This window comes from Galeopterus variegatus, unplaced genomic scaffold (assembly GCF_000696425.1).
Source record: "Galeopterus variegatus unplaced genomic scaffold, G_variegatus-3.0.2 Scaffold1732, whole genome shotgun sequence".
NCBI lineage: Eukaryota > Metazoa > Chordata > Mammalia > Dermoptera > Cynocephalidae > Galeopterus > Galeopterus variegatus.
The window spans coordinates 267210-292116 of NW_007727843.1; the positions used below are offsets into that span (position 1 = coordinate 267210).

Consider the following 24907-nt stretch of genomic DNA (forward strand, 5'->3'; position numbering starts at 1 on the left):
GGGCGGCCCCGGCTGGCGCGTCACGTCCCTCCTCCGTTCCGCCCGCGGCCCTGCCTGCTGCGGCTTCACCGGCCTCGAGCTCATGTCTCTCCCTGGCTGTCCCTCCTTGTGGCTTCCCAGAGACCCCACGGCGGCTGCGCGCCCCGCCCCGATTACCATGGAGACCGCTGTACACAGTTTCCCCTTCCCCCCAACCCTGACCCTAGCGGGGCCCGCGGGTCTGACCAGCGCCCGCCTAGGAGGCAGCCCGCCGGGGCCGGGCCGGGCGCCCACGAACAGCGGGGCCCCGGGAACGCTGGCCGTGGGGAGAGTGAAATTCTTCAGCCCGCACCGCGGGGAGGGGAAGCCCAGCGGGCTCTGCCCGCACTCTAGGCTCCTGGCTTTGGGTCTAATGTGGTTCCTTGTTCTGTGTAGTGTGGGTTCCAGAGTGTTCTGTGAGCTCCAGCTCTGGACACTGAGTCGAGAGTGGATTCTGCTAACCGAGGAAGGCTCAGAGTAGGCGCTACATTCCAGTTCTGGGCTCCAGCTCCACATGGGCTCTAGGCTCTGTCTGCCCTGTGGCTGGAGAGAGAGCTCAGAGCTCCTGGGTGACTCCAGTGTTCTTGGGGCTCTGGCTCTAAAGTGGGACTTAGAGTAGATTTTGAACTCCCAATTCTCAGTTTCAGCTTTAGAATGGGCTCTGGACCCTGGGGCTCCAGTCCCTAGATTCAGGCCCAGGTTTTACAGGGCTCCAGAGAGGGCTCAGTGGCTCTGGCTCTGGCTCTGGTTGTAGAGTGAGGCCTTAAGTCCAAGCTCCAACCACACCCCGGCCCCTGGGGCAGTGTTAGGGCTGGCCCAGGCTCAGGAATCTGTGGACAGGGATGCACAGACAGGTGTTTCTTGCCCAGAATGGGACCACTTTTGTGCTGTTTGCAGGTTAACTCCTCCACCTTCTCCCCCGATGGGCAGACACTGCTCACAGCCTCAGGCGATGGCTGTGTGTGTGGCTGGGATACCCCGAGCAGGAGGCTGCTGTGGAGGCTGGGCGGTCACACAGGTGGGGCTCACAGCCTGGCTAGGGAGACGGAGGCCTGGGTCTGTTCTGGCACTCTGCAGAGACGGCCACAGTGGCCCCTGACATTTAAGCTGGGCGTTGCTGCAAGACAGGCTGGGCAGGGCTGGGGCAGGAGGACAGGGTCCTGATACCTGGGGGCTGGGGATTCTCACTCTAACAGACCTGGACTCCGATCTACTCTTTAAAAAATGGTGGTAAAACATACATATATTTACCATTTTAACCATATTTAAGTGTACAGTTCAGTAGTGTTTAGTACATTCATATTGTGTTACCAACCTCCAGAACTCTTCTCATCCCGCAAAACTGAACCTCTACACCCACTAAACAATTCTCCATTCCCCTGTCCCCTGCCCTGGCGACCACTGTTCTACTTTCTGTCACTACGAATTCGACTTGTCTAGGTCATATAAGTGGAATCATACAGTACTTTTTCCTTTTTGTGACTGGCTTACTTCTTCAAGGTCCATCCCTGTTGTTCCTACCACTTTTTCAACTGTGATCTTGGTGAGGTCCTGTCACCTCCCTGAGCCATTTCTCTGCTGTAGTATGGGGATAATGGTTGCTACCCTATAGGATGAGATAATGCAAGCAGAGTGCCCAGCACCCAGTAAGGACTCAGTAGATGGAACTATTGTAGTTATTACTGAAACAAGAAAGCAAATCAGGCAATGACAGAGCAGACTGACGACTGCTATTGATAGGCACAGTCTAGGGCTGGGGAGCTCAAGGAGGAGATGCACTTAGGCTGGGTTGTTAGAAGTTTCCGGGAGGTGCTTGCATTTGATTTGGGTATTGGTGATTTTCCAGGAGGGAAAACTGGGGTTGGGTGTTCCAAGCTGAGCCCAATCCAGACCAAAGTATGGAAATGCAGGCATTGCCTCCAGGCAGCAAGAGTCTGGGTGCGGGGAGGTAGGAGGCGCAGCTGGAGAAATGAGCAGGGGCTGAGCTGCAAGGGCAGGAGGTGAGTAGTGCCCTCCTCATGGCAGGCAGCCATGGCCACCCATGCACCGTCATGGCCACTTGCCCCAGGCTCTGTGAAGTTCTGCCGCTTCTCCCGATGGCCGCCTCTTTGCCAGCACCTCCTGTGACCACACCACCCGCCTGTGGGATGTAGCCAGAGCCAAGTGTCTGCAGGTGCTGAAGGGTGAGTGGGCTGGGTGGGACCGGGAGGCAAGCAGCCAGGCCTGGGTTCTCTTTCAGACCTTGCTGTGTCTTTTGTCACCATCGCGCCCCCTCCCCCCCCCGGTATCCTGGACTGGTGCCTGCAGGTCACCAACGGAGTGTGGAGACAGTCAGCTTCAGCCCTGACTCGAGGCAGCTGGCATCAGGTGGCTGGGACAAGGTGATGCTTTGGGAGGTGCAGGTATGTGGAGGGGCTGGGGCACACCCTCCACTTGGCTCTCGAGAGGTCATTCCTTGGAGGTCTTGCCCTCCTGGCACAAACCCTCCAGTGCTTCCCCACCACCCAAGCCCACACCAGCTGCCTGACACCCCTCCCCCCCAATCTGGCTGCAGCGCCCCTTCAGACTCCCCCCAACCCTACCAGTGCTCAAGCCTCCAGGCCTCGGCACCTGTGGTCCCTCCTGCCTGCACTGCCCTCCCTCTCCTGTCAAGGCCCAGGAAGCCTCCCCAGACCCTGTGCCGTGTCACATCACCCAGGCAGCCCTGCAGGGCCCAGGATCTGGCACCACAAGGTTTCTGGGCTGACCTCCCACAGCTCAGGGCTCTCTCCTCTAGTCTGGTCAGATCCTGCGCCTTAGTTGGGCACTGTGACCCCGTCCAGAGCAGTGACTTCTTACCCAGTGCAGACTGCCTGGTAAGCCTCGTCTCTGCCCTGGCCCCCACCTCAGCAGCCCCCATATACCACTTTCCCACTTGGAGCTGAGCAGGGGAAGGGCATGGGCTTCCAAGTCCAGCCTCGGGACTAGGAGGCTGAGCATGGGCTGGCTGGTCCAGACTCACGGTAGCTGCCCGCATGTCACTGGTTGCTGGGACTCCACCTTGTTCATCTGGGACCTGCGGGTAGGGACCCCAACAGTCTCCCACCAGGAACTAGTGGGCCACAGTGGCAACATCAGCTGCCTGTGCCACTCAGCATCTGGCATCCTGGTAAGTTGAGCTGCCCTGGGTTCCAGGTTGCTCCTTTGCTGGCTGCAAGACCCTAAAAAAGGGTCTCAGGCCATTTTGGAGCCCAGTGAGCATGCAGGCCCTACCCCAAGGGCTCAGAGCTGCCTGCTGTTCAGGCGTCCGGCTCCTGGGACAAGACCATCCACACATGCAAGCCCACAACCGGCAGCCTGCCTTTCCAGCTCAAGGGCCATGTCACCTGGGTGAAGAGCATAGCTTTCTCTCCCAATGAGTCGCAGTTGGCCAGTGCTGGCTACTCCCACTTGGTAACCACCCCAACCCCCCACAGTGCCAACCCCATGCCCCTCCTGCTCCCTCCCTGAGCACTCTATTTCTAGAAACGTCTGCATCCTCATTTGCCCTAACTAGGAGGGAGCAAGGTGCTAGTCTGGTATCTAATAGCCTACACTAAGGTCTGGGCCAGCCCAAGTGGTGGTGGCATTGACATTTCTATGACCTGAAGAGCTTCAGGCAAAAGGAAACTTCTGCACTTCAATTTGTGTCAGACACTATGCTGAGCATTTAAGACACTGCAGATGACAAAACCTAGAACAAGAGGCTAAAATGAATTGCCTGGGACTCACCCAGACATGATTTCAAAGATGCCAGACTGGCCTGAGGCTCATCTCCCCACCTGTTTTTACTTCCAGGTCAAAACCTGGGACTGCAACACAGGAAAGTGCCTGGAGACCCTGAAGGTGAGGCCTGTGGCTGCAGCACCAGAGGGAGCAGGGGAAGCCCCCCACCCCCAGGGGCAGGCAGGACTTGCACCCCGAGCCCCATACGGTGCTTTGGCAGGGAGTCCTGGATGTGGCCCATGCCTGTGCCTTCACCCCAGATGGGAAACTCTTGGTGTCTGGAGCTGCTCATCAGGCAAGAAGCCAAATCCACCATAAGACCAAACGACCCAGGGCCCCTCGAGTTTACTACGACAGTCCTCAGACCTCACCCCCTCCCTGCCAAGGGTGCACAGACAGGGCTGTTCCGTGCCACAGGCCCAAAGTAACCAGCAGGGCAGTCAGTACATCACTGTGGCCGGGGCTGTGCCGGCCCCACACCGGGGCAGCTTCCTGGAACCCATCAGACAGGGCCCGCCAGCCTCAGCCCCCATCCCATCTCTCCAGCCCGGTCTGTGGAAATAACACACTTGGCAGCGCCTGCCAGTTTCGTGTTTATTGGCGCTGTCAGGCCTTGACCGCGAACTTCCGCAGCGGGTACAGCCGTTCCTTCCGCTGCTGCTTCTTGGTCTTCAGGTTCTCCTCGTGCTTGTTGAGCCTGCGCCGCATGGCACGCGTTTTCTTGGGCCGCAGATCCAGGGGCTTGTACTTCTTGCCCTGGGAGAGGAAGCGTGGAGGAACTTGAGGAGCGGGGTTTCAGGAGCTGCTGCAGGAGCTAAAGGAGCCTGGGAGGGCACAGGGGACGTGGGGAAGGATGGAGGGAGGGAGCCAGCTGGGATGGGGAAGGTGATTCGTAGTGTGAGGAGCTGTAGGACGTCCAGTGTCACTCAGCAAGGGCCACCAATCTGGGGCTAGGTCAACAGGCTATTCACTAGCTCACTTATTTCCCCAAATCCCAGGCTGGTGGGGCCTTCTCCATTTTATGTAAATCTACTGAATTACTGGGCTCAGAGACACCCACTTCTCAGCAAGGCTGTGGCAGGCCCGGAGCCTGCGCCTCAGTGGTCTGCCTCCCAACCCCGTGCTCCTTCCACTTGCCGACTCCCAGTCAGTCAGGAGTCAAAGCTGCACCACCACCCAACAAGGGGTATGCAGCACCCCCCAAGTCCCAGGGTGCTTATTCTTCCTTGGCTTCAAGTTACACGTGCTAGTGCAGATGGGAGTTGAGGGAGGGCGGGAGACACCTGGACGGTCTGCCAAGTGTTGCTTGTGATAGCACTCCCACATAACGAGCCTCAGAGGAGGATCTGGCTTGGCCAAGGTCATCCTGCCAGGAGAGGCAATGCCATTTTCCTGCTTTAGGACCCTGGCACCACTCCTGCCCAAAGCTTTCAAAGAACTATCATCTGTTCAGCCTTGGCTCCCACTGCTCCCACTCATTCCTGCTCCATGTGCTCCCGGCCAAGGGTTCTAGACTTAAGCTGGCTCTCACTGGTCTCTTCTTTGTTCTGCAAAGGTCCCCTGGGCCCTCTACAGGACAAGGTCCTATGCTGGGTGCTGGCCTCCCTGCCCAAGGGGCTCCCAGCCCAACAGGGAAGACAGAACAAGCAGTGCATCGGTGGGGAGGAGGGAAGAATTAAGGCTTCTCTTAAAAACTGGCACCAGCCTCAAAGGCGAGCACTGTGGCTGCGAGCTGAAAGGACAGGAAGCAGAGCATGCACAGGAGCTCTGAAGAATGTCACAGCAGGCTCCTCCTGGAAACTGCCAACAGCCTGGAGGGGCAGGCGTGCACGAGGTAAGAAGGGATTCTGAGAGCACCAAGCCCCTGCAGGTGGGCAGAGAACTGCAGAAAGAAGCCACGCAGGACAATGAAGGAGGGCCTGGGAAGATACTGGAGGCAGGAAAGTCTTCGTCTACCCACACCCCTCATATTGGCTGCTACGGGTCTGGCCTTTGTCCTTTTCCAATTTACTAACCTCCCTTAGAGCTCTGCTGCCCAACAGAGCAGCCACTAGCCACATGAAGTTGCTTACGTTAAAAATGAGTTCTTTAGGGCTGACCCCGTGGCGCACTCGGGAGAGTGCGGCGCTGGGAGTGCAGCGGCGCTCCCGCCGCGGGTTTGGATCCTATATAGGGATGGCCGGTGCGCTCACTGGCTGAGCGCGGTGTGGGCGACACCAAGCCAAGGGTTGCGATCCCCTTACCAGTCACAAAAAGGACAAAAAAAAAAAAAGGAGTTCTTTAGTCACTGTAGCCACATCAGGTGCTTGGTAGCCACATGTAAACACCTATGAAATTCTCCCAGGAGCACTCAATCCAGCCCTCCACAAGTCATGGTTTGGAACCTAGGCCCATCACTCCACTGACTGTAGGGAAGCTGGGTAGCCTAACCTCTCTAAGCCTTGGGGTCCTCATCTAAAAAATGACAATGTCAGGTACTTGGCAGTGACTGACACACAGTAAGTGCCAACGAGAGAGCGTTACAACATTTAAACAGTTAATTCCCATAAACTGCCCCAGCTCACTCAGCTGTGAAGGCTGGATTCCAAACCCAAATCTCCAGCCAGACCCCCACCACACCACCATTTTGTGACATCTGCAGCATGAGGACGTGCAGCCTCAGTGCCACATGCCAGTGTGAGACAATGGTAAGACGGTGAACCCAGCCAGGAACCAGAAAGGCTCTGCAGAGCCCAGCCACTCCCAGTCCCACATGCCCCAGCAGGAGAACCACTTCACAATGCCCCCTGGCCAGGGGAGGGCTAGAACTTAATTTCGTGCAGCCAACGTCCTCGCCTAGACTCACCTTGTAGAATTTCCTGAGGTTTTCTTTCTGAGTCTGGTTAATGACGGTGAGAACGCGAGCGATGGATTTGCGGACAACTCGACTACAAAACAGAGACATCAGTGAAGATGATGAAGACACACAGCACTTCCCAAGACATCTCGTTCAGGGCTGACACTGTCACAGGGCAGGGGCAGTGGTGGCATTCCCCACCAGCCCATCCATATTCATTCAGAAGGAAGGTGCTATTCGAGTGAGATCTGTGGACAGTACGTAGAGGGCCTGGGGATGGGCACCCCATAAATGGGGACAGGGAGTGGATGGCTGACGAATCCAGAGCTTTTGAGCTATGAAGCGTTCATTGAGAGGGAAGTAAAGGCTTAAGAAAAACTGCAGGTTGAGGGCCGGCTCATGGCTCACGTGGGAAAGCGTGATGCTGACAACGCCAAGTCAAGGGTTAAGATCCCCTTACCAGTCGTCTTAAACAAAAAGAAAAACTGCAGGTTGGAGGTGAGCAGAACTGGAAAAGACCCGCCAGGCCAAGAATGTATCCTGAGAGTTAGGAAGACCTAAACCAATGGCAATCTAAATGAGCTGATGCAGTGGATCATGCCTCAAGCTGGGCACACAGACCAGCTTAAGGAAGCAAAGGAGAGGCCACTCAGGAGGGAGCAATGAAACATTTGGCCAGTTAATTTGTAGTTATGTTGAACATGAACCACATTAGGGGATGAGTCACCCAGTAGACGGCTGGTAAACATGGTCCGGAGGTTCAGCATATAACTTTGCTATTTGTCCCCCAACTCATTCACTCCCCCCACCCCCGCAGGAAGGTTGTGGGATGGGTAGATGGGACAGAGGGCAGCACTCATTTTATAAAAGAGGGGAAAATCCCTCTGGGAGGTGAGCCAACCTATGGATCGGGTAGGATATGGCAGAAGTGGAATTTGTACCCAGGTCGACCGACTCCTAACCCATCTTCCTTTCACAAGTCTCCTTGATTCTCATCCACATAAATCAAAGGTTACCCTACAACTCAAGTAAGGGGTACAGGGCACCCACCTACCAAGTGGCGGAAGGTGTGGGAAAAAATCAAGCGCTGGTGGAAGGAGGGGGCAAAGGGTGCTGCTAGGCTTGCGGAGGCAGCATTAAGACGGGTCTTCAGGGATGCCCAGTTCTTTCTCCAGCCGGAGGAACCGAGCACGGGCACTCTGGACAAAGGGACCCCAGGTCAAAGGCGGGGAGGAGGGGAGGCACACAGCAGCCTCCCACGCGGCGCAGGGCCACTCTGCGTGAGCACCCCGACGGTCCTTAAGTCAACTCTGGAAACTCACAAACGCTCCGACGCACGCGTGTCCCCCACCCCCAGAGGGCCGTGGTCCGGCCGCCGGTCACTTACATCTTGGACAGCTTGGACGCCGCGCCGCCTGTCACTTTGGCGACACGCAGCTGGGACAGCTCCACCTTCAGGTCGTCCAGCTGTTTCAGCAGCTCCTCCTTCTTCTTGCCGCGAAGGTCCCGAGCCTTAATCTTAGCCTGCGCTCGAGAAAGGGGCTGGGTCGGACACCCCGCGAGGCCATCTCCCCTCTACCCGCGCCGTGGCCCGCTCAGCACCCCGACCCCCAGGCCGAGCCGCCACCCTCATTCCGCAGGCTGGAAGACGCGGGCCCGAGCCCGGCAGGGGAGACGGCGGAGGGGGTGTGCGGGGGCGCCAGGCCACCCACGCCGCGATCCACGGGCCCGGCTGTCAGATGGGATCCCGGGGCTCATCCCGCACACCGCCAGCCCAGCCCCCGCACCCCACGGCGCTCGGATGGCGCCCGATTCCCTCGCCCTCACCATGGCTGCCAGAGCCACCGCCGCCGCCGCCGGCTCAGAGGGAAAGAGGAAGGGGCGGGGCTGACCTCTGCAACTGCTGCCGGGTGGCGACGGGCGCGGCCAATGGCGCCGCGGCGGGAGGGGCCGGCTCCGCCCCTTCCTGCTTCTTCCCGGCGACGCGGGCTACCTAGGTCGGCGTGAGTCCCTGAGCGGCTCACCTGGGGGGACCGAGGCCCAGGGTGGGCCGGTGGCTTTCCGGAGATGGCGCAGTGAGGGACTGAAATTCGTTCATTCATTCATTCATTCATTCACTCACTGGGGAAACTTTGCGGAGCTCGCGGTCTGTGCCGCTGTGAGCCAGACGCCGGGGTGCCGAGGGCACGAGGGCTGAGGATTTTCACAGGTGAATCAATGCGGCCTGCCTTGGAGGAATGTTAAGTGCGAGCTGGGCTGGGAGGGCTGGTGTCAGCTGTAACCCAACTCCATAAATGTTCTGGTGGAATCTGCGGGCGGCAGTGGAAAGAGCTTTTTTTATAGCCTTTTTTCAGTGAGTCCGACTGGGTTTCAAATTCTTGCTCTGTTGCCAGGGAGCAGTTGAGACTCTTGGCTAATCCCTTCTCTCCGGAGTCTGTTTTCTCACCTGTGAAATGGGGTATTTATGAGGATTAGAGAAGTCACATGTAAAGCTCTTAGCACAAGACATGATGCATAACAATCGCTCAAAATATCGGCGGTATTAACGTTCCCAGTGGAACAAACACTTGAATGGGGTCCCGAAAATTAAATGGGAATTCACAAACTGGGGAAGGTGTCAAGCTTCCTGATTGGGTAGTTCCATTGCTGCCCTAACTAGCAGGCGTTAATCAGCACTCTAGTGTCACTCCATTGCCATTAACAAAGACACAGGGTTATGCTTTTATAGGTTATTGAATAGGCTTTATCTGCGGAAGAACTTTAAATGCTTTAAAGATTTCCTGTCTTTTAAAAACTAGCTGAAAAGATCCAGGTGTGCTTACTGCACCACTGAGGCTGTCTGAAATTTGGCCCAGGGAAAGGGTTCTCCCTGCATCTGGGATTCTGGCATCTGCACCTTCACAAAGGTGGAGAGAAATGTCCCCTCTGTTACTGGGTATGATGCAGAAGGAAGTTGCAGCCAAGAAAACCTGTTTTATAAAAAAAATAGACCTTGACCGTTGTAATCCTGTGGAGTCTAAGGCCTTGCTGATGTCTTAAAAAATGTGATGCTTGTCTCTAGTAAGCCACTTACTCCTCTCCAAATAAGTGGAATAACTTATTGTCATGAATAAGGGATATCTTGAAATTTAAACCAATAAAAGAATTTTAGCCTTTTTTCCCCAACCATCTTAGATGAATTAGAAATTGGGCAGTGTCTCTGGTGAGTTCTGACCACTTGGTGTGGTGTTCCTGTGCCCACGGTAGGGTACGTGGATGTGCCCGAGCTGTGGCTCTGGACCTCACTCCCTTTCTTTTTCCTCTGTAGGAACGAGCCCAGGGCGTGGTCCTGAAAGTGCTCACAAACTTTAAGAGCAGTGAAATTGAACAGGCTGTGCAGTCGCTGGACAGAAACGGCATTGATTTATTAATGAAGTACATTTATAAAGGGTTTGAGAAGCCCACAGAAAATAGCAGCGCAGTGTTACTCCAGTGGCATGAAAAGGTATGTGAACACATTGCTCCCTGCAGGCAGCCCACTGACTTACCTACCCTAGGGTTCACATCAGCAGGCCACATTTTCCAGAACAAACACAGGACAGTCTCGTAGGCATATGAGGAAAGGGGACATCTGATCACTTGCCTCTCCCAAGGAAGCACCTGGTAGGGATCTACTGTCTCTGGTAATTGCTGTTGATTTTGCTCTTTAGCTGATGAATGCAAGGCAGGACAGGGTACCCTTGGTGCAGGACGTGGAGGGAGATGACATGGCAAGGTAGACAGGGAGTCCTAGGTAGGAGGGAGGCTTGCTGGTTGGTTGGGGCTTCATGAGTCGTATAACTTCGTATAATGTATGCTATACGAAGTTATTACGCAGCAGTTTCCCGCCCCCGAGCTGCCGCTTCCCGCCCCCGAGCCGGATCCGGTGCCGAGCGGAGCGGAGCCGGCCCAGCGGGTGCCGAGCTCCCGCCATGGCCCGGAACACACTGTCTTCGCGCTTCCGCCGGGTGGACATCGACGAGTTTGACGAGAACAAATTCGTGGACGAACAGGAGGAGGCGGCGGCGGCGGCGGCAGAGCCAGGCCCGGACCCTAGCGAGGTGGATGGGCTCCTGCGGCAATATCCTTCCCGACGCGGCAGCACGGCCTTCGCGCTCCCCTCCGGCCCGGCCTTCCCACTTGCCTCATGCTCCACTCGGGCCCCTCAGGCCCGGCCTCCCGACACCCCTTCCTCCTGACCCCCTCTGGTCACTCTCCCAACTCTTTTCCGATCCTGCTCCCCTCGGGCCACGTTCGCCTCAGTCCTGGGCTCCCCAGTTCCCTCATCCCGGGCCCCCGGCGCCTTCCGCCTCAGCAGCGCATCCCCACGCGGCCCCTGGACCCTGGGGGACAGGCTCCCGGCGCGGCCCCAGAGGCACACAGGACGCGCCTCCGGCCCGCAGGTCCCTCCCTCCTCCGTGCGGCTGTCCTCTCCCTCCACTAACCCCCTTGCCTCATCCTTTCAGGGTGTCCCTTCCTTGGGCGTCCAATCACTCCATCCCTCCCTTGCAGGAAATAGGGCCATTCAATGGGGCTTTGTCGGCGGGAGGGGCCGAGGTGAGTCCCCGCTTAGGAAGTGAGCGGCTAGGGCTGCTCGGCACAGTCCTCATGGGCCTTCCTGGGCCCGATTGCAGCACAACATGAAAATAGGTGGGGGGATGGGTGGGGGGAAGAAAAGGCCTAAGGGGGAAAAAGGCTGCAGCCTTAGTCCAGCCCTGCGGCCTGAGGTCGTGCTCCTGCTACCCCGGAGTCAGTCTGACCCTTCAGCTTAATGCCGCCCTTTCTCATCTGTTCTCACCTTCCTCCGAACACCTTGGGTCTTGGACCTTGATAGTCTCAGCCCCGCTCAACAAGTGAGTTTAGGCTCCCCCCCAGTACCCTTCATAGGTAGGAAGAAGTGGAAAAAACTAGTGGTTCAGATCTAAGAAAAACCAGACAGTATAAAGTGAAGTGTAAAAGTAGAGCCCCACGACTGGAAATGACTGTTATTGTGACCACAGAAAAAAGGCACTTAGAAAAGATTAAAAATAAAGGTGATTGTCACAGCCTGCTTGGTCCTTTAGCAGTTTGAGCACAGGAAACTGATTTACTTTCAGAGGAAGGATTTTTCTTTATTCAAATGGTGTTACAGGAAGCGCATTCTCCTCCCCCGCACTTGTCAGGGCAGGGCTGGAGGCTCACGCTGTATATAAATCAGGTTCTTGGTGTTCAATCGGTTGACTCAGCTTGGGAAGTCAGGCCCACCTCTTTTGGGAGGAGTCCTGCAGTGCTCCCCTAATATGCCTTTAAAACAAAAACCTTCAGACTTTGTTTGAACAAGAATGTGTTCTCAAAGGTGGAGATTCAAACTTGTATTTCCTGCCCCATCAGGATCACCTCCCTTACCCTGCTGGTTTCATGGGACCATGGGAAGGGCCCCCAGGAGGAAAGGTTGGTTCTGTGGTCTGGTGCAGGGCCTGACTCATGGGCAGTTAGTGGTGAAAGGGCTCCAGGATCAGGCCTTTAGCTCGGGACCCTCGTTCCACTGATGAGGAGACCGAGACTTCCTCAGTTACTGCCTTGGTCTTGTTGCTGCAGGCACTTATTGAAGGTCATGTCTTGGTACTCCCCTGCCTAGTGATAGTCAGATTCCTGGAGGCCGCTTAGAGGCCTAGGCCTAGCATATCCAGGGGATGGTACTTTCTTCACTGATGGCAGTGTCAGAAACCTTGGTACCAGGGAGATGTACCTCTTGGGATTTGGCAAAGGGAGGTTAGTAGATGAGGAGAACTGAAACCCTGGCAAATGTGGGGCCCAGGTAGGAAGGAGGAAAGAACTGATATTTATGGAGTCCCTACCATGTGCCAAGTATTAGGTCATTGATTTTTTTTTTTTACTTTTTTCCTCGTAGCTGGCGGTATTGGGATCCAAACCCTTGACTTTGGTGTTACCACACTGCACTCTAACCAACTGAGCTAACCAGCCAGCTTGGGAGGTCATTAAATTTAAGCCATAAGACTTCTAAGAGTCTTGGGACAGAGGAGAGGGGAGCAGGAAGAGGGGTTGGTTTATTAGGGTGGTGAAGGGCTCTGTCTTAGGGCCACACAGGGAAGTGTGTTATGGTGGGAAATCACACCAACCACACAGACCCAGCTCTAATCATGCTCTAGCTGTGTGACCCTGGATAGGTCACATACCCTCTCCCAACTGCAGCATTCTCCTCTGTTAAATGGAAGACAGCTGTGCTGGCCTAATAGGTTCCATGGGAGCATCATGGGACAACATCCGCATCACTGGATACAGCAAGTGTCCCGCACGTGCAGCTTGGGTCTGCAGGTAGAGTGGCAACAAGGGATTATAGAAAGAGCTTGGGTTTGAAGGCCAGCTGGACAGCTTAGCTTTGTGACTGTGGGCAGGTAATTTGCCTTCCCCTGAGCTTCACTTTCATTGCCTTTAAAATGGGAATAAGGTGGGGCCGGCCCGGTGGCGCACTGCTACAGTGCGCCGCTTGGGAGTGCAGCGGCGCTCCCGCTGAGGGTTCGGATCCCACGTACAGACCGGTCGCTCACTGGCTGAGCGAGGTGCGGGTGCAACACTGAGAGTTGCGATCCTGTTGCCGGTCCGGGTCTGCTCACTGGCTGAGCGAGGTGCGGGTGCAACACTGAGGGTTGCGATCCTGTTGCCGGTCCGGGTCCGGTACGGGCTCGACACTGAGGGTTGTGATCCGTTGCCAGTCACGAAAAAAGACAAAAAGGAAAAAAAAAAAAATGGGAATAAGGGCCAGCCTGGTGGCGCACTGGAGAGTGCACCGTCTGGGAGCACGGCGGCGCTCCCGCCGAGGGTTCGGATCCCATGTGGAGACCAGTTCCCGCTCACTGGCTGAGCGCGGTGCGGGCGCAACACCGAGGGTTGCGATCCCGTTTCCGGTCCCCGGTACGGGCGCAACAACGAGGGTTGTGATCCCGTTACCGGTCAGTAAAAAAGACAAAAAGGAAAAAATAAATAAATAAAATAAAAAATAAAATGGGAATAATTATTCTTTTTGCAAAGGGTTTTTTGGGATGAGATGTGTGAAAGCACCTGATCTTGTGGTGGTTTAAGATAGTTCCAGGGTGGGCCCGTGGCTCACTTGGGAGAGTGTGGTGCTGATAATACCAAGGCCACGGATTCGGATCCCTATATATGGATGGCCGGTTAGCTCACTTGGGAGAGCGTGGTGCTGACAACACCAAGTCAAGGGTTAAGATCCCCTTACTGGTCATCTTTTTTAATAAAATAAAATTAGTTTCTTTTCTCCTTCAGTGAAGCAGCTTCTGGTTCACTGGAGCAGGGATCTATCTGGAGCAGTGATTTTGAGCAATTTTGCACCTCCACCTCACCCCTGCCCCCTGGAAATTCAGAAATGTTTGGAGACACTTTGATTGTCACAACTTAGGAGTGTTATTGGTATCTAGTGGATAGAGACCAGGGATGCTGCTGAGCATCCTACAATGCACAGGACAGCCCCACATCATAGAATTATCCAGTCTAATTTTGTCAGTAGTGTCATGGTTGAGAAAGGTCTAGAGGAGTGCAAGGTCTGGGCAGGGTTCCCCTAGCCTCCACAGTGTGTTCTCTAAAGCCAGTTGAGTGTGGAGGCCAGCTTCATAAGTGACATGTGATTGCAGGGATGCCATCATTGCTCCCCAGATCTCTTGCCTGCTGAAGGCCTTTATCTGTCAATGGAGGTAGTGGTTGCTTGACAGACCGGTGCTAAAGCAGTGACTTTTTTCCTCCCATGGACTAGGTATGTGATCCTTGCCTTTGCCCGTCCATTTTCTGAATGATTTTTGTTTGCCAGCTGTGCTAGGTTTAAGTGAAGAGCAAACTAGCTTGCATTTCCTGTTAAGCCTCTGGGACCTTGTTTATTGCTTAGGGGACACCAAATTGGAAGAGTTATGAGTTAAAGGTTATCAGTGGCTGATAACGGACCGGCCCTTGTTTGGCTAGGGAAAAGGAATTTCAAAGCTGAAAGATGGGAGGGAGGGGGGTGGGCTGCCTCTGGAATGTGGAACATAGATAGGAGCCAAGCAGGGACCTGGGGAATCGGGGCTGGGAGTGGCTCGCTAGTGGCGTAGACCGAGCTTAGTCAAGATGGAGCCCACACTAGGGAAGCCAGGAGATTCAGCTTTGCTCTGGAGGCTCTGTTCACATGTGGGGATTGGTGCATGAACAGGAGTAGAAACCTGATTGGGCAGAAGCCATTCCTTGTTCTATTTTTGAAGCTTTTTGGCTGAAGCCAGTGTTTCACATGAGGAAATGAAAGTTGGCTGATGTAATTTAGCTTAAAATAGGTGTCACCTTTGGGGACCTAACTCAGATTGTAATTTTCTTTTGCCTGCTGGGCATTCAGATCTCAGCACAGACTGTGGTATCAGGATGCAACTAAGATTGGTGGAGGCATCGTCTGGTTTTGTTGGCAGAAATTTCTTTTAGATTTAATAAATTCCCCTCCTGGTAGCAGTTGGTACCTCACTGACCTGGGTAGGTCTTGGAAGATAGAAGTTTTAGCACACTTTAATTTCTTTAGTAGTTTAATAAAAAGCATTGGATGAAGAGTTTGGAGACCTCCATTTGTGCCTTCATTCTTCCCTTTTTAGAATGAGAATATGATAATGACCTCCAGTTCACGGGCACGTTGCCGTGAGGTCCAGTAGGGCAGATACAGTGCCCAGCACTGAGCCAGGTGCAAGGGAGCTCAGTCAGACTTTACTGCAGGTTACCCCTCAAGGGCAGTTGCTTTGGTGGGGAAGTTTTAAGAGGAAGCAGAAATAGGAGTTTACAGGGTTGGCAGAAGTGCCCTCCACCCTCCCTGTGGCTCAGGAAAGCCCAGGTTATCAAGAGGCTCTGCCCACCTGGAAGCCGCCAGTGGAAGGTGGGTGGTATGTCCTCTGACATCAAAGCTGTCAGTATTTATAGTAAAAGCTCCCCAAAGAAACATCTACTTCTTCCCAGGTCTCATGAGGTGAGAAGTCAGCCCAGCCCCTGCTGAGTAACAAAATAGATAAATTAGATTGCCGTGGGGGACTTATATCAGTGGTTATGCTTTTATAGGCTATTGAATAGGCTTTATCTGCGGAAGAACTTTAAATGCTTTAAAGATTTCCTGTCTTTTAAAAACTAGCTGAAAAGATCCAGGTGTGCTTACTGCACCACTGAGGCTGTCTGAAATTTGGCCCAGGGAAAGGGTTCTCCCTGCATCTGGGATTCTGGCATCTGCACCTTCACAAAGGTGGAGAGAAATGTCCCCTCTGTTACTGGGTATGATGCAGAAGGAAGTTGCAGCCAAGAAAACCTGTTTTATAAAAAAAATAGACCTTGACCGTTGTAATCCTGTGGAGTCTAAGGCCTTGCTGATGTCTTAAAAAATGTGATGCTTGTCTCTAGTAAGCCACTTACTCCTCTCCAAATAAGTGGAATAACTTATTGTCATGAATAAGGGATATCTTGAAATTTAAACCAATAAAAGAATTTTAGCCTTTTTTCCCCAACCATCTTAGATGAATTAGAAATTGGGCAGTGTCTCTGGTGAGTTCTGACCACTTGGTGTGGTGTTCCTGTGCCCACGGTAGGGTACGTGGATGTGCCCGAGCTGTGGCTCTGGACCTCACTCCCTTTCTTTTTCCTCTGTAGGAACGAGCCCAGGGCGTGGTCCTGAAAGTGCTCACAAACTTTAAGAGCAGTGAAATTGAACAGGCTGTGCAGTCGCTGGACAGAAACGGCATTGATTTATTAATGAAGTACATTTATAAAGGGTTTGAGAAGCCCACAGAAAATAGCAGCGCAGTGTTACTCCAGTGGCATGAAAAGGTATGTGAACACATTGCTCCCTGCAGGCAGCCCACTGACTTACCTACCCTAGGGTTCACATCAGCAGGCCACATTTTCCAGAACAAACACAGGACAGTCTCGTAGGTATATGAGGAAAGGGGACATCTGATCACTTGCCTCTCCCAAGGAAGCACCTGGTAGGGATCTACTGTCTCTGGTAATTGCTGTTGATTTTGCTCTTTAGCTGATGAATGCAAGGCAGGACAGGGTACCCTTGGTGCAGGACGTGGAGGGAGATGACATGGCAAGGTAGACAGGGAGTCCTAGGTAGGAGGGAGGCTTGCTGGTTGGTTGGGGCTTCATGAGAATTTCTTTGCATTGGTGGAGGCAGCTGCTGAGGAGAGGGAGTTTTTGGGGGGGCTGGGGGAGGTGTCTTAGAAATGCAGGCTGAGCCCTCCAGCCAGCTTTGAGGGCTTCCTGCCATGCATGGCCTCAGCCTCACCAGGCCAGAGGGGCAGTGGGCAGACTCCTTGACAGTCAGTTAATATGGCCTTCATCCACCTGAAGCAGAAAAGGCTGTGTCTGCCTTTCACTTGGGTCAGTACAAGAGCAAAGCATTTGGTCAAGCCTGTGTCCTTTGTGCCACTATGCCCCCCTCCCCCACCACCCCCAGTAGCACAGAAAGCATGCCTACAACTAAAGGACACCAGACTATTGCTAACACACCGTCCTTCCTGAGAGGCTCAGTGTTGAGTTTGAAGAGTCTTTCTCTTAACTGGTGGGTCAGTCCCTTGAGGCAGCTTAGGTGCTGCGCTGTGGCTTCTGGTCCTGCTGGTGGGCTGCTGTGCCTACTCAGCCTCCCCTCTCTCTGCCTGGGCTCAGTAGATGAGGGTGGCTGTGGTGCTCGGGGAAGTGAGCAAGCCCTCTGCATAGTGCAGAGGCCGGGCCCTTTCATCCCTTTAAGGGGACTTGGTGCCAGCCCTATTGGCAGGCGGCTTGCAGCGGGCTGGTGGGCTTTTCCGTACCTAGGGCAGTGCTGGCAGGTGGGTAACAATGAGTTTGTCAGAAGGGAAACCTGATGGGCTCTGCCGCATGTGCTTGGTGAGTGTTCTTAAGCCAGTTCTGCCTCAAGAGCTGGCACCTCTCGGGACCCTTGACTCCAAGGACAGGGCTCCTTCCCTAGAACATGGGCTCTGTTACAGGAATCCTTTTTCAGAGGGTCTGTGGCATGGTGGGATCTAGGTCAGGGAGTCCATGGTTTCATCTCCCTGGCAAGCCAGGCTCCCCTTGGCCAGCCAGGTCTCATTTAACATGTTTCCTTTCCCTGCCCCCACAGGCCTTAGCAGTAGGAGGACTAGGCTCCATTATAAGAGTTCTTACAGCAAGAAAGACTGTTTAAAAAAAAAAGACTCATGTTACCTTGAGAAGAATTTTGGATGCCCAGGCTGGTGAAGAAGGAATTGACAATGGACCATCTTCCTAGGAAGTCCCTATTAAACTATTTCAGGACATGAATCCTCTGACATGTATTTTATTTTCAAGGTGGAGGGAGAAATCGTCTTACTGTTTCCTAAATCCTTTGCAGGATCTGATAGTCTATGCCTTTGTGTACGAGTAATGCAGAACTGACATTTTGACTGTCTACCAGAGTGGCTGGCCAGTGCTGGTCAGATGTACCTGTGTGTACTGCCTGTTTAAAATGGGGGAGGGATGACTGGGGCAGGTGCAGATCCGAGGGCTGTGGTAAAAGAAAGAGCTTGTTTTTTGAAGTGGAAAAAACCCGAGAGTTTGTACAGACATCCTGTCTTCCCAGCGAAGGCGGACTCTCTTGGGTTCATTGTAAAGTGCCTGCTGCATCAATAAAGCTCTTGGCTTATTAGTATATACATTGCTGTGTGTTTCATGTATGTAAAAAAATGATAATGAATGGGATGGTAATGAATGAGAGTTCAACTGTTCTGGAAATTCCATGTGGAGAGGGAGTAGGTGTGTGTCCTCTTAGCTGTCCCTGGGGAGCGAGCATGGCAATCTAGAGGCCCTCTTGTCACAGCAGTGTGCTAAGCCTCGGCTACAGTGCTACTGGCTATATGGAGAGGCGTTTTGCTAAATAACTATTTATTGTTTCTTACTCCTTTGATTTGTATGTAATTTTGGAGCTTATTTAATTTAATAAAGTGCCAAACATTTAATAATTGATCAAGGCTTTAAAAGTCTTCAGTCTGTGTGATTGCACTTGGAGTCTGGAGGGTGGGCCTCAGGTATGCCTGGTCACCACCTGCTGATGCCGGGTCTGCTGTGCTGCAGACTGCTGCCTTGCAAGTTGTCCTTAAGGAACTAAATGCCAGAAACAGGTAGTGATCAGCCAATAGATACAAAAAAATTTGTTCCCTATATCCACTAACAGCGATCTTTGAAGGACAAAAATGCTTTTCTTTTTTAGTGCATGTAACTGCAGCTTGCATTCTGTTAATGATAAGGATCCCATTCGTATTCCTGAAGCTCTTTCAGGTCATGTGGTCCTTGGATATAGATTGTGACCAAAATGACATAGTACACCCCCACCCCCACCCCCCCACCAGTTCCTCTGCAGAACCATCAAGATTCTTGAGAGGTAGAACTAAGGCTTTTGGTTTCATTAAATTACATATATTTATTTACCCAAACCCAATCTGGGGACATTCTTTCTGAAAGCCAGTGTTCTATAGCCCTTCAAGTTGGCCTTGAAGTTTTAGATACAAGACACAATGTACTAGATTTAACAAGTCAAAGAAATATTGACACTGAGCTATAACAAGTAAACCCACTATAGTTGCATCTGGATTGAAGAGCTTTAATCAAAAAGTGTATTGCACCACAAATGAATTTTCTACAGCAGTTTTAGATAATTCAATCCCTATTTACAACATTGAGGGAGAGATCATTATCCAATTCTCATATAAAGGGCTATATAAACTGTCTCTATCACAGTAAGTTTTATACAAGTAAAAGTGCATTAAATCACTTAGAATATTTAGTCCACTCTTCCTCTTAAAGCTGAAAGAAATTCAACATGCAGGAGGAAAAAGCCTAATCAGAGTGAATCCTCCCTAAGAGTGAACAGAATCAGTAATGGGCCCCACAGCTACACCTAAAACTGCTGGGGGAGGGAGGTGGGTGAGACCAGCTCAAGGGCTGAAGAAGCCACAGGAGTCTGGCCAGGCTTCCACAGAAGTGCTGTGGCTGCCTCTGCAAGCCCTAAACTACCCAATCTTAGGGCTTCTTTCCTAGACAGCTGAGAAGGAGGGTAAATCCTACTTTGTAAAAAGCTACCTCTTACTCTTCAGAACTGCAGAATAGAAGGGACTTTCGTTTCATGTCCCTACCAGGTTAAATGCAAAACAGCATTCTAAACAAGGGAGAGACATCTGCAAGGAAGAGCCACATGAGGTAGGTAGGTAACAGGAGAATGGTTCGTTTGGACTAAGGTGATGCTGCCCTGGCTTGGAACTTCATGGAAATTTAGTAGGTTAACTGCAAATATTGGTCTGTGAGATATATATATGCCCCCCGCCCCTCCCCAAGCATTACTGAGAAACATAACTTTACATCATTGGATAACTGATCATAAGTTTAGGAGCTCCAGTTATAAATTCAGTTTTTTATTTAACCAGTGAAACTTTCATCAAACTATAAATCAGTAAATGGTTTCCCTTTAGATTCAATATTGTGGCTTACCCAGAACAAGCATGTTCCCTTTTCCTCAGTAATAATGAATACGATTTCTTATCAGTCACCACTGGAGCCATGTGCCTGCTCAAGGACTGCAGCCAGCTGGGGGCTGCCATCTATGGATGTAGTGTCATTTTAAATATTTGGAGGCAGGGTGGGGGGACAGAGGCTCTAGACTGCCTCCCACGTTTTGGTCAAGGCTGGGGGAAGGGACAGCTGCTGCTTCTGTTGATCACAGCAGACTGTCCTTAGGTAGAAAAACTGATTAGCGTTTGCTCAGTGGTAGCGTAGCACAGCACAGAATTAAGAGCAGAGTGAATGAAGGACCACACTGCTTCACAGAGGAGATGCTAGTGAAACTACAGAGGGACAGGAATCCTAAGTTTAGGAATAAGAACTTCTTGATGCTCTGATTTTCCTGTAAAGAACACCAATGAAGTGGATTTTATAATACAGGAGACATATTTATAATAGTGAAGAACTTTAGCTATAAAAAATAGTTTAAAATGGTTTACCAGCAACCTATCCAAGACAAGTACATTCATTAAAAAGGCAATTGAGTGTATTTGGTACTAAGGATCTTTCTGTGTAAGTGCTAGTTTTCTTTAGTAAAATGGAGATGCCGTCAGAAAGCGGCACATCCTTTGTTAATCCACACTGGCCCAGAGTACCTTAAAGATGTACCCATCTAAAGTACTAGGTGGTTTGAGACACAAGGTGAAATAATGTTTTGAGAGGAAGGGCTAAAAATCCTCTTCTTACTCATCTGAAGCCAAATATGCTAACGAGGGGAACTGTTAAAAGGCCTCCCTCTCCCCCACCGAGCTGGCTGTCCATGGCAGAAGCAGGTGGGTTTGGCTTGCTGGGCACCACTTCCAAGGGCTGCCGACCTCCAGTGCCATCACTACCTGAAATCAGTTGCCTCCTGACGATGCTGGTCGCTTTAGCTTTAAGTGCTCACATTAAAAGTTAGAGGATTCAGGTGCAGACAGGGTGCTGGCCAGAGCTGGGACATTAGCAATGCTGTGGAAATCTGGGTAGTGTGCCAGGTCCCTCCCTTTTGGTGACCAGAATGACACAGGATCAGCTACCTCCTGAGGTTCATGTCAGCCTGCAGGGAAGTGGGCTTTAAGTCTTGTAAACAATGTTTAGATGCTTGTACAAAATACTGCAGTTACAGTGATTAAAAACCCACCCAGACTGGTGTGTCAGTGTTCTTTTCACAGAAAAAGCGTCAACCCGTGGAGCTCCGTCCTTGGATAGTTCCCTCTAGGACCATGGTATCCTAGGGCTGGAGATAGATGGCCGGATGCTGCCCTTGGGAGCTGGTTTGGACCCAAACCACGACATCTGCATTTGAAACAGAAAAGCTTTCTGCGATGAGAATCAGGACTTGGTGCAGAGGAAGCGAAGCCCGCCCCTCCCCTTCCCTGTGCCTGCCCCATGCCTGCCCTCCAACCATCCCGCCTCTGGCCATGAAAAGAGCAGTGAAGATAGCCCAGTAACCCTCCAAGAACCCAATCTGAGTACGGGAGGGGACTGAGAAAAAAACTGAGTGGATGAGAACAAGGTAGTGGAACTGCAGGCAGTTTTTCCTTATTTTTTTCTATTACAGCATTTATGAAGGTGCTTTTGGAAAAAAATTTTTTGAAGTCTGGGTGCTGGGCCAGATCTGCGGCTGTTGAAGTGACAGCAATGAAAATGCTTTCAAAGATACAAGGCCTGTTGATCAAGCACAGCACAGACATTTGGGCACAAAAGATGCTGCCTGGATCAAGTTCATCATCCAAAAGCAACTAGGCCGATAATGCAGCTGTGGCTGGTTACCTGCCTCCAGAGGCTGGTCTCATTTGGCACTGCTGGGATTACTAACTATATGCTTTGGAAGCTGGAACAGCAGACCAGAGAACCCTACCTTATATTCCAGAGTTTCTTTGAGCATGTTTTCTTCCTCTTGAGAAAAGTTCAACAACACTGACACAGCTTTTATAAGATGAAAAGCCTGAAACAAAATAAGTTTTGCTGCCCATGGGCCTTGGTGGGGGTGGAGGCGGGGAGTTAGGGGCTGCACCACAGCACTGCCTGTTTTCCTTGGTTAAGCAAGGACCAGGTGGTCAGGGAAGCTGAGAGGTCTGACCACTGAGGTCTGACCGCAACGACAGGTTCTCTTTCTCCCGCTCCATCTTTCGCTTTGGGGACTGGCAGGAGCAAGGGTGCATCCTCGGAAGCTATGCTGCTCTTTGGCAGCATGCAGGCACGCTGGGCAGATTCAGTTCCCTGTCCTCTGGCCTCAGCATCCGAGTCAGGATTGACTGATTGATTTTTTATTATTAATTTTTTAAAAGATGACTGGTAAGGGGATCTTAACCCTTGACTTAGTGTTGTCAGCACCACGCTCTCCCAAATGAACTAACCAGCCATCCATATATGGGACCCGAACCCATCCGAGTCAGGATTTAGAAGTGGAGCCCACATTTCCCACCAGGAGTCAGTTCCCTACATGGTCTCCCCTCTCCTCTGCCTGCTGCTCAATCAGCGGGCTGGCGCCAGCAGGAGAAATGACGGTGTCCACGTGGGTGGTCATGTGGGAGTGTGGGAGAGATCTGAGTCGGATGGGGAGGGGAGCCACGCAGGACGGGCTCTGCAGGGCCAGGGCTCAGTACCCAAAAGGCAACTCAGAAGCCCCTTACCTCAGATTCTCGACAGGACATGAATTTTAAAACAACATGTTTAAGGTACTCAAAGTTGACCTCGCGGGCTTCAGTCAGGTCAGCATGATTCGTGACAGAAGGAGCCATGTTCAGTATTTCAGGGCCGGGTTTCTCCCTGACTTCAAAAAGCTCATTATCAGGTCTGATTTTCTGAAAAACCAGTGGGAAAAAGGATCCATTGAAGTCTTCAAGACAGGCCTAGAAATCACTTGGGAGATCCTCCTGACCCAAGCTGTGACCCTCTGCTGTTCTTGTGCCACACCCTGCACACTGTAGAGCAAAAAGGCGCCCCCCCAGGGAAGGAAGCCCCCGAGTCTGAGGACGGCTCAGCTCCTCCAGGTGGTGTTGAGGGCTGAGAGGAGGAAATGAGGTCATTTCCTTATCCATGTCAAGACACATGTCCCCAGGGTAGTAATAAGCACCCTAGCCTGGAGCAGAGGTGCTGCTCTCATCCCATGTCGGGCCAAGCACTCTGCCACACACATACTGTACAAATATCACTGCGCTGACTGCCAGAGCAGCCCGTTTTCAGATGAGGATGCAGGCTCAGAGAAGGCAGGCAGATACCCAAGGTCACAGAGCCACTTCTCAGGGGTGTGTCTAAGCTGGCAGGCCCATTGTCCCACCAGCTAATGTCTGACTTCCCAGAGACCCCTTGTAATCAACTGGGGGCAAGGGGAGGGTGTGCATCATCAGGCAGCAAGGGACCCCAAGGGGACCAGAGCACCAGCAAGGGCACAGGCAGTGGGAAGAAGAGGGGCCAAGCAGCTGGGCTGGCGCACTGCACGGGCACTCACCAGTTCCTTCTGCAGAGTCTTCTTGAGCTCCAGCATCCTCTGCTGCATCTGCTTTATGGTCTGAGACAAACCCCCCGGAAAAAGCCAATCGTTAGATGTACATTTCACCATCTTTAAGGTATAAAGGAAAAGAGAGCAGAATACACTCCCTTGAATGCCCTGCATACCTGTCAGAAGTCTCTGCCCTAAGAACTCAACCTCAGAGATCTGTGCTCAGTTGTCACACCCATGTGCCTGCTACTCTTGGGCTGTCTTTCCTTCCCGTGCCACCGCTTCCCACACACTTGCCTCTCCAGTCCCACCGTGGCCACCAAGTGGTCATATTCTCTCTGTGCAGGACAGGGATGCCCCAGTGCCCCAGGGAAGCCCCAACTGTTTCTCGTGGGCTTGGGCCTAGGGCCTGCTTCCAGTGCCTGCCTCCACAAACAGCACAGCCAGAGACGGCTCTGCTGCACTTGTCCTTCCGAATGTTATTTATGTACTGTGATCCCCAAGTAGCACACTCAGGCCAGAATTATGGTCCTCATCATTACCACTGCTCTCCTGAAATACCATAATTTGCAGTGCTTATTTTTTTTTATTATTTTTTTTAAAAGATGACCGGTAAGGGGATCTCAACCCTTGGCCCGGTGTTGTCAGCACCACGCTCAGCCAGTGAGCAAACCAGCCATCCCTATATAGGATCCGAACCCGTGGCCTTGGTGTTATCAGCACCGCACTCTACCGAGTGAGCCACGGGCTGGCCTGCAGTGCTTATTTTGAAGAGTGTAAAAGATCATGGTCCTCCTGCACAACTCGCCAACATTGGAATTTATGTCTTTTATTTCCTTTTATTTTTTATTAATGAGTTTAATTAGTATTACAAGCCTTAAGTATAATTTATTTATTTATTTATTTATTTTATTTTATTTTATTTTTTTTCTTTTATTAATGAGTTTAATTAGTATTACAAGCCTTAAGTATAATTTATTTATTTATTTATTTTATTTTATTTTATTTTATTTTTTTTCAAAAGATGACCGGCAAGGGGATCTCAACCCTTGGCTTGGTGTTGTCAGCACCACGCTCAGCCAGTGAGCAAACCGGCCATCCCTATATGGGATCCGAACCCATGGCCTTGGTGTTATCAGCACCGCACTCTACCAAGTGAGCCACAGGCCGGCCCGTTAAGTATAATTTATTATACATTCCATTTTTCACTAGAAATGTTGAACTCTGTTTTCCTAATTAAAAATTTTACTATGTAATCATGAATGCAGGAATAATTTTTAAATAAAAATTTCTCC

At 51.9% G+C, this 24907-nt stretch overlaps 3 protein-coding genes and 1 long non-coding RNA gene across 7 annotated transcripts in view; 2 read left to right on the plus strand and 2 right to left on the minus strand.

Annotated features, from left to right (window-relative positions):
- Nucleotides 1-10373, plus strand: part of LOC103595273 — a 17094-nt gene extending 6721 nt beyond the window's left edge. The window contains exons 2-3 of the long non-coding RNA XR_550937.1: nt 6825-6828; nt 9906-10373. This is a non-coding gene — a long non-coding RNA (uncharacterized LOC103595273). The remainder of the gene's footprint in view (nt 1-6824; nt 6829-9905) is intronic.
- Nucleotides 4338-8492, minus strand: RPL35 (ribosomal protein L35). Its single transcript, XM_008578636.1, has 4 exons — nt 8426-8492; nt 7986-8122; nt 6608-6689; nt 4338-4518 (listed from the first exon to the last, which is right to left on the minus strand). Exons 1-4 carry the CDS (start codon nt 8426-8428, stop codon nt 4369-4371), a joined length of 372 nt encoding a protein of 123 aa, XP_008576858.1. The 5' UTR covers nt 8429-8492; the 3' UTR covers nt 4338-4368.
- A 96-nt stretch (nt 10374-10469) lies between the features above and the next one.
- On the plus strand, nt 10470-18293 carry ARPC5L (actin related protein 2/3 complex, subunit 5-like). Its single transcript, XM_008578639.1, has 3 exons — nt 10470-10785; nt 16268-16444; nt 17742-18293. Exons 1-3 carry the CDS (start codon nt 10549-10551, stop codon nt 17802-17804), a joined length of 477 nt encoding a protein of 158 aa, XP_008576861.1. The 5' UTR covers nt 10470-10548; the 3' UTR covers nt 17805-18293.
- The window catches only part of GOLGA1 (golgin A1), a 59402-nt gene continuing 52452 nt past the window's right edge, over nt 17958-24907 (minus strand). For 2 of the 4 annotated variants that reach the window (XM_008578638.1, XM_008578637.1), the window contains 4 exons: nt 23622-23681; nt 22804-22974; nt 22029-22115; nt 19220-21463 (listed from right to left, as the gene is read on the minus strand). In XM_008578638.1, coding sequence (XP_008576860.1) covers nt 21383-21463; nt 22029-22115; nt 22804-22974; nt 23622-23681 — 399 coding nt within the window. In that variant the 3' untranslated portion in view covers nt 19220-21382. Of the gene's footprint in view, nt 18740-19219; nt 21464-22028; nt 22116-22803; nt 22975-23621; nt 23682-24907 lie in introns of those variants that run through there. The other 2 variants (XR_550939.1, XR_550938.1) reach the window with 2 other exon arrangements.

What these genes read in the sequence shown, in the direction of transcription:
- RPL35 (XM_008578636.1), bottom strand. An exon ending in GCGTCCAAGCTGTCCAAGAT is followed by an intron (nt 6,690 to 7,985) that starts GTAAGTGACCGG and finishes TCTGTTTTGTAG; the next exon opens with TCGAGTTGTCCGCAAATCCA. An exon ending in ACCTCAGGAAATTCTACAAG is followed by an intron (nt 4,519 to 6,607) that starts GTGAGTCTAGGC and finishes TTCCTCTCCCAG; the next exon opens with GGCAAGAAGTACAAGCCCCT.
- ARPC5L (XM_008578639.1), top strand. Translation starts at nt 10,549, where the DNA reads ATGGCCCGGAACACACTGTCTTCGCGCTTCCGCCGGGTGGACATCGAC. An exon ending in GCTCCACTCGGGCCCCTCAG is followed by an intron (nt 10,786 to 16,267) that starts GCCCGGCCTCCC and finishes TTTCCTCTGTAG; the next exon opens with GAACGAGCCCAGGGCGTGGT. An exon ending in TACTCCAGTGGCATGAAAAG is followed by an intron (nt 16,445 to 17,741) that starts GTATGTGAACAC and finishes CTGCCCCCACAG; the next exon opens with GCCTTAGCAGTAGGAGGACT.